General features: G+C 45.5%; 3 protein-coding genes across 6 annotated transcripts in view; all 3 read right to left on the reverse strand.

The window, feature by feature from the left end:
• LOC122933675 (gastrula zinc finger protein XlCGF57.1-like) overlaps nt 1-17,992 on the reverse strand; it is a 376,277-nt gene that overhangs the window by 216,701 nt on the left and 141,584 nt on the right. The window lies entirely within an intron of this gene.
• LOC122933673 (gastrula zinc finger protein XlCGF26.1-like) overlaps nt 1-17,992 on the reverse strand; it is a 284,426-nt gene that overhangs the window by 124,783 nt on the left and 141,651 nt on the right. The gene's annotated exons all lie outside the window — the stretch shown is intronic.
• Nucleotides 1-17,992, reverse strand: part of LOC122933674 (gastrula zinc finger protein XlCGF26.1-like) — an 81,431-nt gene that overhangs the window by 58,501 nt on the left and 4,938 nt on the right. For 2 of the 3 annotated variants that reach the window (XM_044288620.1, XM_044288618.1), the window contains exons 2-3: nt 6,605-6,720; nt 5,435-5,537 (exon numbers count right to left, since the gene is read on the reverse strand). In XM_044288620.1, coding sequence (XP_044144555.1) covers nt 5,435-5,537; nt 6,605-6,720 — 219 coding nt within the window. Of the gene's footprint in view, nt 1-5,434; nt 5,538-5,730; nt 5,967-6,604; nt 6,721-17,992 lie in introns of those variants that run through there. The other variant, XM_044288619.1, reaches the window with a different exon arrangement.

Here is a 17,992-nt window from a genome sequence, read left to right on the forward strand (position 1 = left end):
GAGTGAAGGACGCTCTCCTGCTGCCGGCTTCACTCACTGCGTCTGCGCCGAATACTAAAGGGGAGGGCGCAGGCGCGGGATTTTACGGGAACAGAGGAGAACTAGGACGTCAATCAACTGGACATGGTGGTGCCAAAAGGTGAGAAGACGGAGCCTCAAGGCCCCACTAGCACCTAGAGGCTCATTAGCATATTGTAAAAGTCATTCATGAAAAGGAAATTACCGGTAAGTAATATGGTTTTTCCCTTTCATCCTCCATGACGGCATACCATGAGATATAACAGATTAATTCTTATTTAGGGAGGGACTATAGCCTGCAGCACCTTTGTACCAAAGAAAGCTCCCGACTTGCCCTAGTCTCCACCCTGTAATGTTTGACAAATGTATGAGTATTGACCATGTTTCTGCCCTACAGATTTGCTCTATGGATGCGTTTGCTTTCTCAGCCCAGGATGTTGAGACAGATCTCGTGGGTCAGCGGTCAGAGTCTTAGGTGGAGGTACTCCCAAGGATTTATAGGTCTCAGACAGTGGCATACTGTCAATATAGGCACCACGCAGCTGCTATGGGGCCCGTGGGGGGGGGGGGGGGGGCCGGAGTGCATAGAAGCAAGGTCGTGGCTGATATCAGTCACATATGATGTAATATCTCTGAAAGATATATCAGCGCTGGAGTATTATAAGAGGAATGACTGATATCAGTCACATAGGATGTAATGTCTCTGGAGGTTATATCAGCGCTGGAGTGTTATAAGAGGAGCGGCTAATATCAGTCACATAGGATGTAATGTCTCTGGACAGTGCACAGCCCCATCATTTAACCCCCCAGGTGCCACGATCAATGCTGATCACGGCACCTGTGAGTGAAGGCGGAGGAATGTGGTTCCCTCTAATAATAAAAAAAATATTTATCCGTAACCGTTATTTATACATTGTATTTCTTTACTTATTAGCAAATGGGTGTGGCAGCGGAGGAGCCAGGGCCAGGGGTGGGTAATGGGCAGAGTTAGGGGGCCCAATTCTGATTCTTGCTATGGGGCCCAATGATTTTTGTGTACGCCCCTGGTCTCAGATATAGCCATTTATATCCATCTGGACAGGAAATTCTTTGTGGCTTTTTTACCTTTATACGCCCCTAGGAATTGTAAAACTAGTAATTCGACCTCCTGAAGGTTTTGTGGCCGCTAGATAGACAAGATGGCCCTACGCATGTCCACTTTGTGAAATTTTTCTTCCCACTCAGATTTTTGATCTGAGCAGAATGAGGCGAGTATAATTTCCTCTTGACTGTGGATTTGGATACGACTTTAGGAAGGAAGGAATCATCCAATCTAAAAACAATTGTTAGGAATTACTGTAAAAAATGGTTCAAACCTTTTTTAGAGCCTGAACCTTGCTTACCCTACTTGCCGAGTTAATTGCCACCAAAATAAGATTTTTAACTAAATATATTTTAGAGAGGCTTCTAACAGAGGCTCACAGGGGGGATATAGTCAAACCAGACAAGACTAAGTTAAGATCCCAGGGAGAACCCGAAGGTCTTAGAAAGGCCTTAATCTATCTGCCCCTTTCCAAAACTGTATGACCCACAGGTGGTCCACAATATTTTTTATCAAAACTTCTGAACTTAATGCAGATATATGGACTCTTAAGGTATTTTGACGCAGCCCTTTCTTAAATCCTGATTGCAAGAATGCCAAAATAGCTTGAATTGAAAACTTCAGTGAGGAATTTTTAGACTGTGAGCACCAGCCACAGAACCTTTTGCAGACCTTAGAATAAATCTTGGAAGTAACCCCTTCCCTGCTAGCCTCCATGGTATTAATTATGGCATCAGATAAGCCCTTGGATCTCAATGTCACCTTCTCAATTTCTAGAAGCCAGATGTAATTTTTCTACCTTGGATGGTGAACCGGTCCCTGAGACAATAGAATCCATGGGCTCTGAACTGACAGGAGCTTTAGAAGAGGCAACCACGACTTTATCGGCCACAATAGAGCTATTAACATCATATGGGCTCTGTCTTAATGGATCTTTTTTAGCACCCTAGGATCTAGCAGAAGGGGAGGAAGGCATATGCCAACTGAAATTCGCATTTTTTGGGGACAGCGCGTCTACCCCTATGTTCCTGTCGAAGGGTTTTAGGAAAAAAAAACTTCACCAGCTTTGTGTAGACTGTGGAGGCAAACAGATCCACCTGGGAAGTACCCCACAAGTCTGCTATCTGGAGAAAAAAACTTTTTCTAGGCTCCATTACGTTTACCTCAGCAATACCTTGCTTAAGAAATCCACTTTTGTATTTGGGGATCCTTTTAGGTGTACTGCCGACAGGGACTTTAAATGAGCCTCTGCCCATTTTTCTGTTATCTGACTTAGGCTACTTTCACACTAGCGTTTTTTGCGGATCTGCTACAATAATACAACTGCATGCATCTGTCATGAACAGATTCGATTGTATTATGTCTTCTATAGACAAGACGGATCAGTTATGAAATCCATTGAAAGTCAAAGGGGGACGGATCCGTTTTCTATTGTGCCAGAGCCGTTTTGCTCAGTTTCATCAAGCGGACAGAATCACCATGGTAAAAGATCATGTGACACCATGTTATGACCGGAGTGACGTCATCAAAGGTCCTTAACCTCTATTTAATGCAGCAGCTCACCCTAGGTCCTGTTCAACAGAGGAGACACAAGGAGATGCCGGGCTTCGCGATCAAGTGGACTAAGGTGAGTTACATTTATTATTTTTTTAACCCCTCTAGCGCTGTTTTACTATGCATTCTGTATTCAGAATGCTAATATTTTCCCTTATAACCATGTTATAAGGGAAAATAATAATGATCGGGTCTCCATCCCGATCGTCTCCTAGCAATCGTGCGTGAAAATCGCACCGCATCCGTACTTGCTTGCGGATGCTATGCGATTTTCACGCTTCCCATTCACTTCTATGGGGCCTGCATGTGTGAAAATCACCGCTCATGTGAACAGCCCCATAAAAATGAATGGGTCAGGATTCAGTGCGGGTGCAATACGTTCACCGCACGCATCGCACCCGCACGGAAAACTAGCCCGTGTGATAGGGGCCATAGTCTTCCTCCCACCTGAAGACTGGCGTTATTGCTTGGAAGTTTCAGGACTTTGGGGGCCTCTCTCAATCTTTTGACCTTCCCCCCTGGAACACTGTTCTTCTCTGTCAGATCTTTTGGATTGGAAGGATTAAAAGGGGATTGCGTGGCGCGCCGATTGGCGGGTTCTTTTAGGGCCCCTATGTCCTCAAGGGGAAGGGTATTATACCCTTAAACCAACTTTGAAAAGGACACTTCTACTTTTGGACAAGAGGTTAACAAGACTTCATCTTGTTCACTAAAGAGAAGTCTACAACTTATTGTTTTAGCAATAAATAACTCCCTATCTGGGGGTCTTCAACCAGTCCAGTAAACATCTCGTCATGGATTGACCTTTGGGCTTTCTCATCTGAGAGGTCCGTGGTTGCCCTGACAGTTTTAATTAATTATTTTGTATCCTCTGAGGAAAAAGGAAAGCTTTTAATTCTGTATCAACTCCAGAGGAGTCAAGACATTCTAACTCTGAGTCCTGCTCTGAGGATGAGAATTAGAATAGAGCATTTTAGGTTCCCTACGCTTTGAAGTAGTGGGCCCAAGGACTGCTATAGGATTTTCAGATGGGGCCGAACGCACTCTCTGATTACTTTCCTTACTCCTCTCTTATAGAGGAAACCAAGTGTTTTGCCATATTGGCAGTATATTTCTTGCAGAATTTCTTGTCTGTATCTGGTAATTTCACACATTTTCTATTTTTAGGACTAGATTTAGCTCTCTGAGCCCCATCCTTATCACTCTCCACGCATACAGGCAGAGAGGGAGACAGAGGTAAAAAGGGGGTTAGTATAAGTACATTTATACAGCATTCCTCCCAAGGGGAAGAAACTTACAACAGTAGGCCTTAGAGAGCTCTCTATCTGGCTTGTTCCCAGTTCAGACATACTATCCGGCCTCTGAACCTCAGTCCCCTTAAAATCTCTTACCTGCGGACCTCAGATCAGAGGGCGACATCCGCCTTAATCTTGCGTGCGAATTTTAGCTCCGCCCATTTGCATGCATTCCACAGATCGGAAATACCTCTTGCAAAGCACATAGGGTTGACTTCCGGTGGCGTCATCGCGAACGCCGAAAGTATCGGGTTGCGATGAAGAGATTCCTATACAACCAGAGGAACTCCCTGAGTGTCTGGTCCGCACATGGACCTCCAAGCCCGACGCGCAGAGCGGAAAATAAAGAGCAGGGATCTCCATCAGCTTACCAGCACCTCAATACTCAACTAGGGCACAGGTGCTGCCTGCTTCCCTCATGTGGTAAAGGCATTTTCGATTCTTCTATTCCGCCGCCTCTGCCTGCCTTACACAGAAAACGGACTCACAGCAAGTGCCATGAGGATAATCCATCTCACACCTGGAGGGTCAGGAAGACACTGAGGAGGAGCCGGAGGAAGGTAAAATTTATTCTTTCTGTCCCTACCTGGTAGGAGGTGGGTCATCACGCATGGTATGCCATCATGGAGGATGAAAGGGAAAAATAAAGTTTTCATGCAAACCAAATTTCTGAGATGAATGTGTTACTTTTAGAACTACTAGATACAGTCTATAGGTGGATCCAATATTGATTACACAATTCCCCCCTCCCTGTTTGGGTGTGATACTAGGACACCACTGGGTTTACAATTTGTGTCTAGAACCTGATAACACACGGTGTAAGGCAAATAGAGAACTGCTCCCCTATAAAACCTCTCTGCACATACAATAATCCTATATGTCTTCAAACCATGACTGTGACTGTTCTCTGAGGTGTCAACAAGGGGCCTTTTAACAGCTGCCATGAGATATTTTGGGGCCCCATATACTCGGATTGGTCAGAGCCCCTGGGGAGAGTGGGATATAGCATTGAAGTCTTTAGCAGGAAGGGGTGAGCAGAATGGCCGGCAAGCTGTCACTGACCACTGGGGATTTGTCCTCCTATGATTACTTCTTAAGGACAGAACATTGTGGAATCTTTATGGTCAGACAGGCGGCTGCTACTGTTCATTGGAGGCTCTTTTATTTCAGCCCTTTTTATTTCAGCTCTACCATAAGGCTTTTCCTATTTCCAAAAATTCTGAAGTATCAGTAAAGCCTCTAAGTACTACGGAAAGAGGGTTCATAGAAGGTAGAAGAATGGGTGATAACCCCAACCTTCTGATCAATACTGTGGGACACCTGGTATCGGTAACAATTGTGTGCTAATAAAGGAAAACCTGTCAGAAAGTACAATATGTGACCCCCAAACTGCCACCACTACCTGACTATACAAGGAGTCATCAGTAGGCAGTGAAGGAGCAGAATCTGTGAGTCTTCTCTGCTTTATGTAGTGGTTACTACTCACCTGGGTGGTTATCGGTGGGAATGTCCTCTATGATCTGCTCATCGCCCCTCACATATGTATCTTCAGACGTAATATTGGTCAGATCTTTATCCAGATTTAAAAGCTGTGAAACAGAAATTGTAAAAGTCAGCAGACTGATGGAGAAGTCGTGTGGAAGGTTTGATGTGATCAGAAAAGATCATTAATTACAATGACAAAAAGTGATGAAATGACAGCAGAGTTATCTGCTATGGCAGCGGTCCATGCCTATAGCTCCTCTCCTTCCTCCTGGTGGGCACGCCTGCTGCCTGGTTTACCTGCTCCATAGCTTTAGGGCTCCAGTGGTCCAGTCCCACAGACATCCCTCTCTCCCTTCCCAGTGGTCCCGGCTGCTGGAATAACGCTGTCCTCCCACACAAGCTGAGGCCTGCTTCCTGCCGATAATGACCTTCTCTGCCCATAGGTCATGTGTGCACACACTATCTCTGGCTCTTATAGGGCCGGCATGCACGCACTCTGATCTCTACAAGCCATGGAAAGGAGCCTGATCAGTAGGTTCTACTATGCTAGTTTCATGCAAAGCTTGTTCTGTGTACAGACTTCTGCCTGACTTCTAGATTTGACCCTTTGCTGTCTGACCTGACCTGACCCTTGCCTGATCTCTGTTCTGATCCTCAGCTGCTTTGCCCTGACAACGGACCATTTATCGGACTACATGTATTCTTCCTTTCCTGACCCCGTGGGTCACCAGTCACTTGTAGAGAAACTACTTCAAGTGCAGCAGCCTAGTGGTCCCCTGCAACAAAGTCCAGACCCCTGTACATGGGATAAAATGGGAGGGAAGGGGGGGTCTCACTTATATAATACACTTTGGAGCAGAACCATGTCAAATCTGTTCAAGAGACACAGTGGATCTACATGTGTCATGTTTCATTGTCTGACCCAAAAATATCTGCAGGTCTCCTGTATATATGCATCTAGCTGGTTCCTTATTCCAACCAGCAGTCTCTACTGACCAGAAAACTGTGAGAAGATCAAGGCGACATGCAAGGTCTATAGTTAGCTGTAATCCTGACATCTCTACCTTTCTCATTATACAAGAATAAAACATATAATACTGGTTTATAAAACAAGACTGAACACAAGATCTTCACAGCACTTCTACAGATCATAGGGAACCTTTTATGAGACCTTATTTCCAACTATCTGATGATCATATGGAATGCTTTGATGTTCTTGTAGAAGAAGAAGATTAGGACATCTCTCATCCTGTAGAAGAAGAGGACTGGGAGTTGTTCTCTCTTTAACTGTAGGAAAAACATAGGGTGACAATTAATTTCTTTCATATAACTAGTGAGAGGATGTGTGATTTGTTGTGCTTTTTCATAAGTGTAAACAGTTATATCTACTTATTTTAGTTATAATGGGTATTCATTGCCTTTAAGAGCAATGTTGATTTATTGATTTATATTCACTGTTTTGTATGAAGTTTCATGTAGGCCAAAGTAAGTCCATGAGAAGATTTCTGTGCCGTTCAAAAGCTAGTGTTATAGTAACAATGTATTATACATTTAGAAAGTTAGAAGATACACCGCACCTGCAGATTCTGAGGCTTCATTGTTTTTCCTATCTGAACATGAATTCCACAGTGTGAGAATTGTCTAGATGTTCCTCAAAGTATATATTCATGTATCAAAGTTTGTCCCTCAGCCCTGAGACAAGGCCTCCCAGTGCTCCAGACTAAAAAAAATACCTAGTAGTAGGGATGAGCGAACTCGAACTGTATAGTTCGGGTTCGTACCGAATTTTGGGGTGTCCGTGACACGGACCCGAACCCGGACATTTTCGTAAAAGTCCGGGTTCGGGTTCGGTGTTCGTCGCTTTCTTCGCGCTTTTGTGACGCTTTCTTGGCGCTTTTTGAAAGGCTGCAAAGCAGCCAATCAACAAGCGTCATACTACTTGCCCCAAGAGGCCATCACAGCCATGCCTACTATTGGCATGGCTGTGATTGGCCAGAGCACCATGTGACCCAGCCTCTATTTAAGCTGGAGTCACATAGCGCCGCCCGTCACTCTGCTCTGATTAGCGTAGGGAGAGGTTGCGGCTGCGACAGTAGGGCGAGATTAGGCAGATTAACTCCTCCAAAGGACTTGATTAACTGATCGATCTGCAGCTGTGGATCATTGAGCTGCTGATCCTCAATTGCTCACTGTTTTTAGGCTGCACAGACCGTTTGTCAGTCTCATTTTTCTGGGGTGATCGGCGGCCATTTTGTGTCTTGTGGTGCGCCAGCACAAGCTGCGACCAAGTGCATTTAACCCTCAATGGTGTGGTTGTTTTTTGGCTAAAGCCTACATCAGGGTGAAGCTGTCACACCAAGTGCATTTAACCAGCAATAGTCTGTTCATTTTTTGGCCATATACAAAATCAGGGGCAAGCTGCGCCTGTCACCAAGTGCATTTAACCCTCAATGGTGTGGTTGTTTTTTGGCTAAAGCCTACATCAGGGTGAAGCTGTCACACCAAGTGCATTTAACCAGCAATAGTCTGTTCATTTTTTGGCCATATACAAAATCAGGGGCAAGCTGCGCCTGTCACCAAGTGCATTTAACCCTCAATGGTGTGGTTGTTTTTTGGCTAAAGCCTACATCAGGGTGAAGCTGTCACACCAAGTGCATTTAACCAGCAATAGTCTGTTCATTTTTTGGCCATATACAAAATCAGGGGCAAGCTGCGCCTGTCACCAAGTGCATTTAACCCTCAATGGTGTGGTTGTTTTTTGGCTAAAGCCTACATCAGGGTGAAGCTGTCACACCAAGTGCATTTAACCAGCAATAGTCTGTTCATTTTTTGGCCATATCCCAGTCTAATTCTGTCACTAAATCCATACCGGTCACCCAGCGCCTAAATACTAGGCCTCAAATTTATATCCAGCTAAATCTCTCGTTACCGCTGTCCTGTTGTAGCTGGGAAAGTTATTTAGTGTCCGTCAAAGCACATTTTTTCTTCTGGGTTGAAATACAATTCCCAATTTAGCAATTTCATAATTTAGTGGTTTCTGCTATATCAGAGCTATTTGAAATCTATCCCTAAAAGGGTAGATCATATTGAAGGTGCACATAGGGTCATTCAGAATAACTTCACACACACCCGCTACTGTGTATTTCCAAGTCTAATTCTGTCACTAAACCCATACCTGTCACCCAGCGCCTAAATACTAGGCCTCAAATTTATATCCCGCTAAATCTCTCGTTACCGCTGTCCTGTTGTAGCTGGGAAAGTTATTTAGTGTCCGTCAAAGCACATTTTTTGTTCTGGGTTGAAGTACAATTCCCAATTTAGCAATTTCATAATTTAGTGGTTTCTGCTATATCAGAGCTATTTGAAATCTATCCCTAAAAGGGTATATAATATTCAAGGTGCACATTGGGTCATTCAGAATAACTTCACACACACCCGCTACTGTGTATTTCCAAGTCTAATTCTGTCACTAAACCCATACCTGTCACCCAGCGCCTAAATACTAGGCCTCAAATTTATATCCTGCTAAATCTCTCGTTACCGCTGTACTGTTGTTGCTTGGAAAGATATTTAGTGTCCGTCAAAGCACATTTTTTGTTCTGGGTTGAAGTACAATTCCCAATTTAGCAATTTCATAATTTAGTGGTTTCTGCTATATCAGAGCTATTTGAAATCTATCCCTAAAAGGGTATATAATATTCAAGGTGCACATTGGGTCATTCAGAATAACTTCACACACACCCGCTACTGTGTATTTTCAAGTCTAATTCTGTCACTAAACCCATACCTGTCACCCAGCGCCTAAATACTAGGCCTCAAATTTATATCCTGCTAAATCTCTCGTTACCGCTGTACTGTTGTTGCTGGGCAAGATATTTAGTGTCCGTCAAAGCACATTTTTTGTTCTGGGTTGAAGTACAATTCCCAATTTAGCAATTTCATAATTTAGTGGTTCCTGCTATATCAGAGCTATTTGAAATCTATCCCAAAAAGGGTATATAATATTGAAGGTGCACATTGGGTCATTCAGAATAACTTCACACACACCCGCTACTGTGTATTTCCAAGTCTAATTCTGTCACTAAACCCATACCTGTCACCCAGCGCCTAAATACTAGGCCTCAAATTTAAATCCCTCTAAATCTCTCGTTACCGCTGTACTGTTGTAGCTGGGAAAGTTATTTAGTGCCCGTCAAAGCACATTTTTTGTTCTGGGTTGAAGTACAATTCCCAATTTAGCAATTTCATAATTTAGTGGTTCCTGCTATATCAGAGCTATTTGAAATCTATCCCAAAAAGGGTATATAATATTCAAGGTGCACATTGGGTCATTCAGAATAACTTCACACACACGCTTCTGTGCATTTCCAAGTCTAATTCTGTCACTAAACCCATACCTGTCACCCAGCGCCTAAATACTAGGCCTCAAATTTAAATCCCTCTAAATCTCTCGTTACCCACCGCTGTACTGTTGTTGCTGGGCAAGATATTTAGTGTCCGTCAAAGCACATTTTTTGTTCTGGGTTGAAGTACAATTCCCAATTTAGCAATTTCATAATTTAGTGGTTTCTGCTATATCAGAGCTATTTGAAATCTATCCCTAAAAGGGTATATAATATTGAAGGTGCACATAGGGTCATTCAGAATAACTTCACACACACGCTTCTGTGCATTTCCAAGTCTAATTCTGTCACTAAATCCATACCGGTGACCCAGCGCCTAAATACTAGGCCTCAAATTTAAATCCCTCTAAATCTCTCGTTACCCACCGCTGTACTGTTGTTGCTGGGCAAGATATTTAGTGTCCGTCAAAGCACATTTTTTGTTCTGGGTTGAAGTACAATTCCCAATTTAGCAATTTCATAATTTAGTGGTTTCTGCTATATCAGAGCTATTTGAAATCTATCCCTAAAAGGGTATATAATATTGAAGGTGCACATAGGGTCATTCAGAATAACTTCACACACACGCTTCTGTGCATTTCCAAGTCTAATTCTGTCACTAAATCCATACCGGTGACCCAGCGCCTAAATACTAGGCCTCAAATTTAAATCCCTCTAAATCTCTCGTTACCCACCGCTGTACTGTTGTTGCTGGGCAAGATATTTAGTGTCCGTCAAAGCACATTTTTTGTTCTGGGTTGAAGTACAATTCCCAATTTAGCAATTTCATAATTTAGTGGTTCCTGCTATATCAGAGCTATTTGAAATCTATCCCAAAAAGGGTATATAATATTGAAGGTGCACATTGGGTCATTCAGAATAACTTCACACACACCCGCTACTGTGTATTTCCAAGTCTAATTCTGTCACTAAACCCATACCTGTCACCCAGCGCCTAAATACTAGGCCTCAAATTTAAATCCCTCTAAATCTCTCGTTACCCACCGCTGTACTGTTGTTGCTGGGCAAGATATTTAGTGTCCGTCAAAGCACATTTTTTGTTCTGGGTTGAAGTACAATTCCCAATTTAGCAATTTCATAATTTAGTGGTTTCTGCTATATCAGAGCTATTTGAAATCTATCCCTAAAAGGGTATATAATATTGAAGGTGCACATAGGGTCATTCAGAATAACTTCACACACACGCTTCTGTGCATTTCCAAGTCTAATTCTGTCACTAAATCCATACCGGTGACCCAGCGCCTAAATACTAGGCCTCAAATTTAAATCCCTCTAAATCTCTCGTTACCCACCGCTGTACTGTTGTTGCTGGGCAAGATATTTAGTGTCCGTCAAAGCACATTTTTTGTTCTGGGTTGAAGTACAATTCCCAATTTAGCAATTTCATAATTTAGTGGTTTCTGCTATATCAGAGCTATTTGAAATCTATCCCTAAAAGGGTATATAATATTGAAGGTGCACATAGGGTCATTCAGAATAACTTCACAAACACGCTTCTGTGCATTTCCAAGTCTAATTCTGTCACTAAATCCATACCGGTGACCCAGCGCCTAAATACTAGGCCTCAAATTTAAATCCCTCTAAATCTCTCGTTACCCACCACTGTACTGTTGTTGCTGGGCAAGATATTTAGTGTCCGTCAAAGCACATTTTTGTTCTGGGTTGAAGTACAATTCCCAATTTAGCAATTTCATAATTTAGTGGTTCCTGCTATATCAGAGCTATTTGAAATCTATCCCAAAAAGGGTATATAATATTGAAGGTGCACATTGGGTCATTCAGAATAACTTCACACACACCCGCTACTGTGTATTTCCAAGTCTAATTCTGTCACTAAACCCATACCTGTCACCCAGCGCCTAAATACTAGGCCTCAAATTTAAATCCCTCTAAATCTCTCGTTACCACCGCTGTACTGTTGTTGCTGGGCAAGATATTTAGTGTCCGTCAAAGCACATTTTTGTTCTGGGTTGAAGTACAATTCCCAATTTAGCAATTTCATAATTTAGTGGTTTCTGCTATATCAGAGCTATTTGAAATCTATCCCTAAAAGGGTATATAATATTGAAGGTGCACATAGGGTCATTCAGAATAACTTCACACACACGCTTCTGTGCATTTCCAAGTCTAATTCTGTCACTAAATCCATACCGGTGACCCAGCGCCTAAATACTAGGCCTCAAATTTAAATCCCTCTAAATCTCTCGTTACCCACCGCTGTACTGTTGTTGCTGGGCAAGATATTTAGTGTCCGTCAAAGCACATTTTTTGTTCTGGGTTGAAGTACAATTCCCAATTTAGCAATTTCATAATTTAGTGGTTTCTGCTATATCAGAGCTATTTGAAATCTATCCCTAAAAGGGTATATAATATTGAAGGTGCACATAGGGTCATTCAGAATAACTTCACACACACGCTTCTGTGCATTTCCAAGTCTAATTCTGTCACTAAATCCATACCGGTGACCCAGCGCCTAAATACTAGGCCTCAAATTTAAATCCCTCTAAATCTCTCGTTACCCACCGCTGTACTGTTGTTGCTGGGCAAGATATTTAGTGTCCGTCAAAGCACATTTTTTGTTCTGGGTTGAAGTACAATTCCCAATTTAGCAATTTCATAATTTAGTGGTTTCTGCTATATCAGAGCTATTTGAAATCTATCCCTAAAAGGGTATATAATATTGAAGGTGCACATAGGGTCATTCAGAATAACTTCACACACACGCTTCTGTGCATTTCCAAGTCTAATTCTGTCACTAAATCCATACCGGTGACCCAGCGCCTAAATACTAGGCCTCAAATTTAAATCCCTCTAAATCTCTCGTTACCCACCGCTGTACTGTTGTTGCTGGGCAAGATATTTAGTGTCCGTCAAAGCACATTTTTTGTTCTGGGTTGAAGTACAATTCCCAATTTAGCAATTTCATAATTTAGTGGTTCCTGCTATATCAGAGCTATTTGAAATCTATCCCAAAAAGGGTATATAATATTGAAGGTGCACATTGGGTCATTCAGAATAACTTCACACACACCCGCTACTGTGTATTTCCAAGTCTAATTCTGTCACTAAACCCATACCTGTCACCCAGCGCCTAAATACTAGGCCTCAAATTTAAATCCCTCTAAATCTCTCGTTACCGCTGTACTGTTGTAGCTGGGAAAGTTATTTAGTGCCCGTCAAAGCACATTTTTTGTTCTGGGTTGAAGTACAATTCCCAATTTAGCAATTTCATAATTTAGTGGTTCCTGCTATATCAGAGCTATTTGAAATCTATCCCAAAAAGGGTATATAATATTCAAGGTGCACATTGGGTCATTCAGAATAACTTCACACACACGCTTCTGTGCATTTCCAAGTCTAATTCTGTCACTAAATCCATACCGGTCACCCAGCGCCTAAATACTAGGCCTCAAATTTATATCCCGCTGAATTTGAATACAATACATTGGGCCAAATAATATATTTGTTGTTGTGGTGAACCATAACAATGAGAAAAACATCTAGTAAGGGACGCGGACGTGGACATGGTCGTGGTGGTGTTAGTGGACCCTCTGGTGCTGGGAGAGGACGTGGCCGTTCTGCCACATCCACACGTCCTAGTGTACCAACTACCTCAGGTCCCAGTAGCCGCCAGAATTTACAGCGATATATGGTGGGGCCCAATGCCGTTCTAAGGATGGTAAGGCCTGAGCAGGTACAGGCATTAGTCAATTGGGTGGCCGACAGTGGATCCAGCACGTTCACATTATCTCCCACCCAGTCTTCTGCAGAAAGCGCACAGATGGCGCCTGAAAACCAACCCCATCAGTCTGTCACATCACCCCCATGCATACCAGGGAAACTGTCTCAGCCTCAAGTTATGCAGCAGTCTCTTATGCTGTTTGAAGACTCCGCTGGCAGGGTTTCCCAAGGGCATCCACCTAGCCCTTCCCCAGCGGTGAAAGACATAGAATGCACTGACGCACAACCACTTATGTTTCCTGATGATGAGGACATGGGAATACCACCTCAGCATGTCTCTGATGATGACGAAACACAGGTGCCAACTGCTGCGTCTTTCTGCAGTGTGCAGACTGAACAGGAGGTCAGGGATCAAGACTGGGTGGAAGACGATGCAGGGGACGATGAGGTCCTAGACCCCACATGGAATGAAGGTCGTGCCACTGACTTTCACAGTTCGGAGGAAGAGGCAGTGGTGAGACCGAGCCAACAGCGTAGCAAAAGAGGGAGCAGTGGGCAAAAGCAGAACACCCGCCGCCAAGAGACTCCGCCTGCTACTGACCGCCGCCATCTGGGACCGAGCACCCCAAAGGCAGCTTCAAGGAGTTCCCTGGCATGGCACTTCTTCAAACAATGTGCTGACGACAAGACCCGAGTGGTTTGCACGCTGTGCCATCAGAGCCTGAAGCGAGGCATTAACGTTCTGAACCTGAGCACAACCTGCATGACCAGGCACCTGCATGCAAAGCATGAACTGCAGTGGAGTAAACACCTTAAAACCAAGGAAGTCACTCAGGCTCCCCCTGCTACCTCTTCTGCTGCTGCCGCCTCGGCCTATTCTGCTGCTGCCGCCTCGGCCTCTTCCTCCGCCTCTGGAGGAACGTTGGCACCTGCCGCCCAGCAAACAGGGGATGTACCACCAACACCACCACCACCACCTCCGTCACCAAGCGTCTCAACCATGTCACACGCCAGCGTTCAGCTCTCCATCTCACAAACATTTGATAGAAAGCGTAAATTCCCACCTAGCCACCCTCGATCCCTGGCCCTGAATGCCAGCATTTCTAAACTACTGGCCTATGAAATGCTGTCATTTAGGCTGGTGGACACAGACAGCTTCAAACAGCTCATGTCGCTTGCTGTCCCACAGTATGTTGTTCCCAGCCGGCACTACTTCTCCAAGAGAGCCGTGCCTTCCCTGCACAACCAAGTATCCGATAAAATCAAGTGTGCACTGCGCAACGCCATCTGTAGCAAGGTCCACCTAACCACAGATACGTGGACCAGTAAGCACGGCCAGGGACGCTATATCTCCCTAACTGCACACTGGGTAAATGTAGTGGCAGCTGGGCCCCAGGCGGAGAGCTGTTTGGCGCACGTCCTGCCGCCGCCAAGGATCGCAGGGCAACATTCTTTGCCTCCTGTTGCCACCTCCTCCTTCTCGGCTTCCTCCTCCTCTTCTTCCACCTGCTCATCCAGTCAGCCACACACCTTCACCACCAACTTCAGCACAGCCCGGGGTAAACGTCAGCAGGCCATTCTGAAACTCATATGTTTGGGGGACAGGCCCCACACCGCACAGGAGTTGTGGCGGGGTATTGAACAACAGACCGACGAGTGGTTGCTGCCGGTGAGCCTCAAGCCCGGCCTGGTGGTGTGTGATAATGGGCGAAATCTCGTTGCAGCTCTGGGACTAGCCAATTTGACGCACATCCCTTGCTTGGCGCATGTGCTGAATTTGGTGGTGCAGAAGTTCATTCACAACTACCCCGACATGTCAGAGCTGCTGCATAAAGTGCGGGCCGTCTGTTCGCGCTTCCGGCGTTCACATCCTGCCGCTGCTCGCCTGTCTGCGCTACAGCGTAACTTCGGCCTTCCCGCTCACCGCCTCATATGCGACGTGCCCACCAGGTGGAACTCCACCTTGCACATGCTGGACAGACTGTGCGAGCAGCAGCAGGCCATAGTGGAGTTTCAGCTGCAGCACGCACGGGTCAGTCGCACTACAGAACAGCACCACTTCACCACCAATGACTGGGCCTCCATGCGAGACCTGTGTGCCCTGTTGCGCTGTTTCGAGTACTCCACCAACATGGCCAGTGGCGATGACACCGTTATCAGCGTTACAATACCACTTCTATGTCTCCTTGAGAAAACACTTAGGGCGATGATGGAACAGGAGGTGGCCCAGGAGGAGGAGGAGGAGGATGAGGAAGAGGGGTCATTTTTAGCACTTTCAGGCCAGTCTCTTCGAAGTGACTCAGAGGGAGGTTTTTGGCAACAGCAGAGGCCAGGTACAAATGTGGCCAGCCAGGGCCCACTACTGGAGGACGAGGAGGACGAGGATGAGGAGGAGGTGGAGGAGGATGAGGATGAAGCATGGTCACAGCGGGGTGGCACCCAACGCAGCTCGGGTCCATCACTGGTGCGTGGCTGGGGGGAAAGGCAGGACGATGACGATACGCCTCCCACAGAGGACAGCTTGTCCTTACCCCTGGGCAGCCTGGCACACATGAGCGACTACATGCTGCAGTGCCTGCGCAACGACAGCAGAGTTGCCCACATTTTAACCTGTGCGGACTACTGGGTTGCCACCCTGCTGGATCCACGCTACAAAGACAATGTGCCCACCTTACTTCCTGCACTGGAGCGTGATAGGAAGATGCGCGAGTACAAGCGCACGTTGGTAGACGCGCTACTGAGAGCATTCCCAAATGTCACAGGGGAACAAGTGGAAGCCCAAGGCCAAGGCAGAGGAGGAGCAAGAGGTCGCCAAGGCAGCTGTGTCACGGCCAGCTCCTCTGAGGGCAGGGTTAGCATGGCAGAGATGTGGAAAACTTTTGTCAACACGCCACAGCTAACTGCACCACCACCTGATACGCAACGTGTTAGCAGGAGGCAACATTTCACTAACATGGTGGAACAGTACGTGTGCACACCCCTCCACGTACTGACTGATGGTTCGGCCCCATTCAACTTCTGGGTCTCTAAATTGTCCACGTGGCCAGAGCTAGCCTTTTATGCCTTGGAGGTGCTGGCCTGCCCGGCAGCCAGCGTTTTGTCTGAACGTGTATTCAGCACGGCAGGGGGCGTCATTACAGACAAACGCAGCCGCCTGTCTACAGCCAATGTGGACAAGCTGACGTTCATAAAAATGAACCAGGCATGGATCCCACAGGACCTGTCCGTCCCTTGTCCAGATTAGACATTAACTACCTCCCCATAACCATATATTATTGGACTCCAGGGCACTTCCTCATTCAATCCTATTTTTATTTTCATTTTACCATTATATTGCGATGCTACCCAAAGTTGAATGAACCTCTCCTCTGCCTGTGTGCTAGGCCTAAATATATGCCAATGGACTGTTGCAGTGGTGGCTGACATGAAGCCTGATTCTCTGCTATGACATGCAGACTAATTCTCTGCTGACATGAAGCCAGATTGTCTGTTACGGGACCTCTCTCCTCTGCCTGGGTGCTGGGCCTAAATTTATGACAATGGACTGTTGCAGTGGTGGCTGACGTGAAGCCTGATTCTCTGCTATGACATGCAGACTGATTCTCTGCTGACATGAAGCCAGATCGTCTGTTACGGGACCTCTCTGCTCTGCCTGTGTGCTAGGCCTAAATATATGCCAATGGACTGTTGCAGTGGTGGGTGACGTGAAGCCTCATTCTCTGCTATGACATGCAGACTGATTCTCTGCTGACATGAAGCCAGATTGTCTGTTACGGGACCTCTCTGCTCTGCCTGTGTGCTAGGCCTAAATATATGCCAATGGACTGTTGCAGTGGTGGGTGACGTGAAGCCTCATTCTCTGCTATGACATGCAGACTGATTCTCTGCTGTCATGAAGCCAGATTGTCTGTTACGGGACCTCTCTGCTCTGCCTGTGTGCTAGGCCTAAATATATGCCAATGGACTGTTGCAGTGGTGGGTGACGTGAAGCCTCATTCTCTGCTATGACATGCAGACTGATTCTCTGCTGACATGAAGCCAGATTGTCTGTTACGGGACCTCTCTGCTCTGCCTGTGTGCTAGGCCTAAATATATGCCAATGGACTGTTGCAGTGGTGGGTGACGTGAAGCCTCATTCTCTGCTATGACATGCAGACTGATTCTCTGCTGTCATGAAGCCAGATTGTCTGTTACGGGACCTCTCTGCTCTGCCTGTGTGCTAGGCCTAAATATATGCCAATGGACTGTTGCAGTGGTGGGTGACGTGAAGCCTCATTCTCTGCTATGACATGCAGACTAATTCTCTGCTGACATGAAGACAGATTCTCTGTTACGGGACCTCTCTCCTCTGCCTGTGTGTGTGCTGGGCCTAAATATATGCCAATGGACTGTTGCAGTGGTGGCTGACGTGAAGCCTCATTCTCTGCTATGACATGCAGACTGATTCTCTGCTGACATGAAGCCAGATTCTCTGT

Source organism: Bufo gargarizans, chromosome 4, assembly GCF_014858855.1.
Source record: "Bufo gargarizans isolate SCDJY-AF-19 chromosome 4, ASM1485885v1, whole genome shotgun sequence".
In the NCBI taxonomy this organism is placed as follows: Eukaryota; Metazoa; Chordata; class Amphibia; order Anura; family Bufonidae; genus Bufo; species Bufo gargarizans.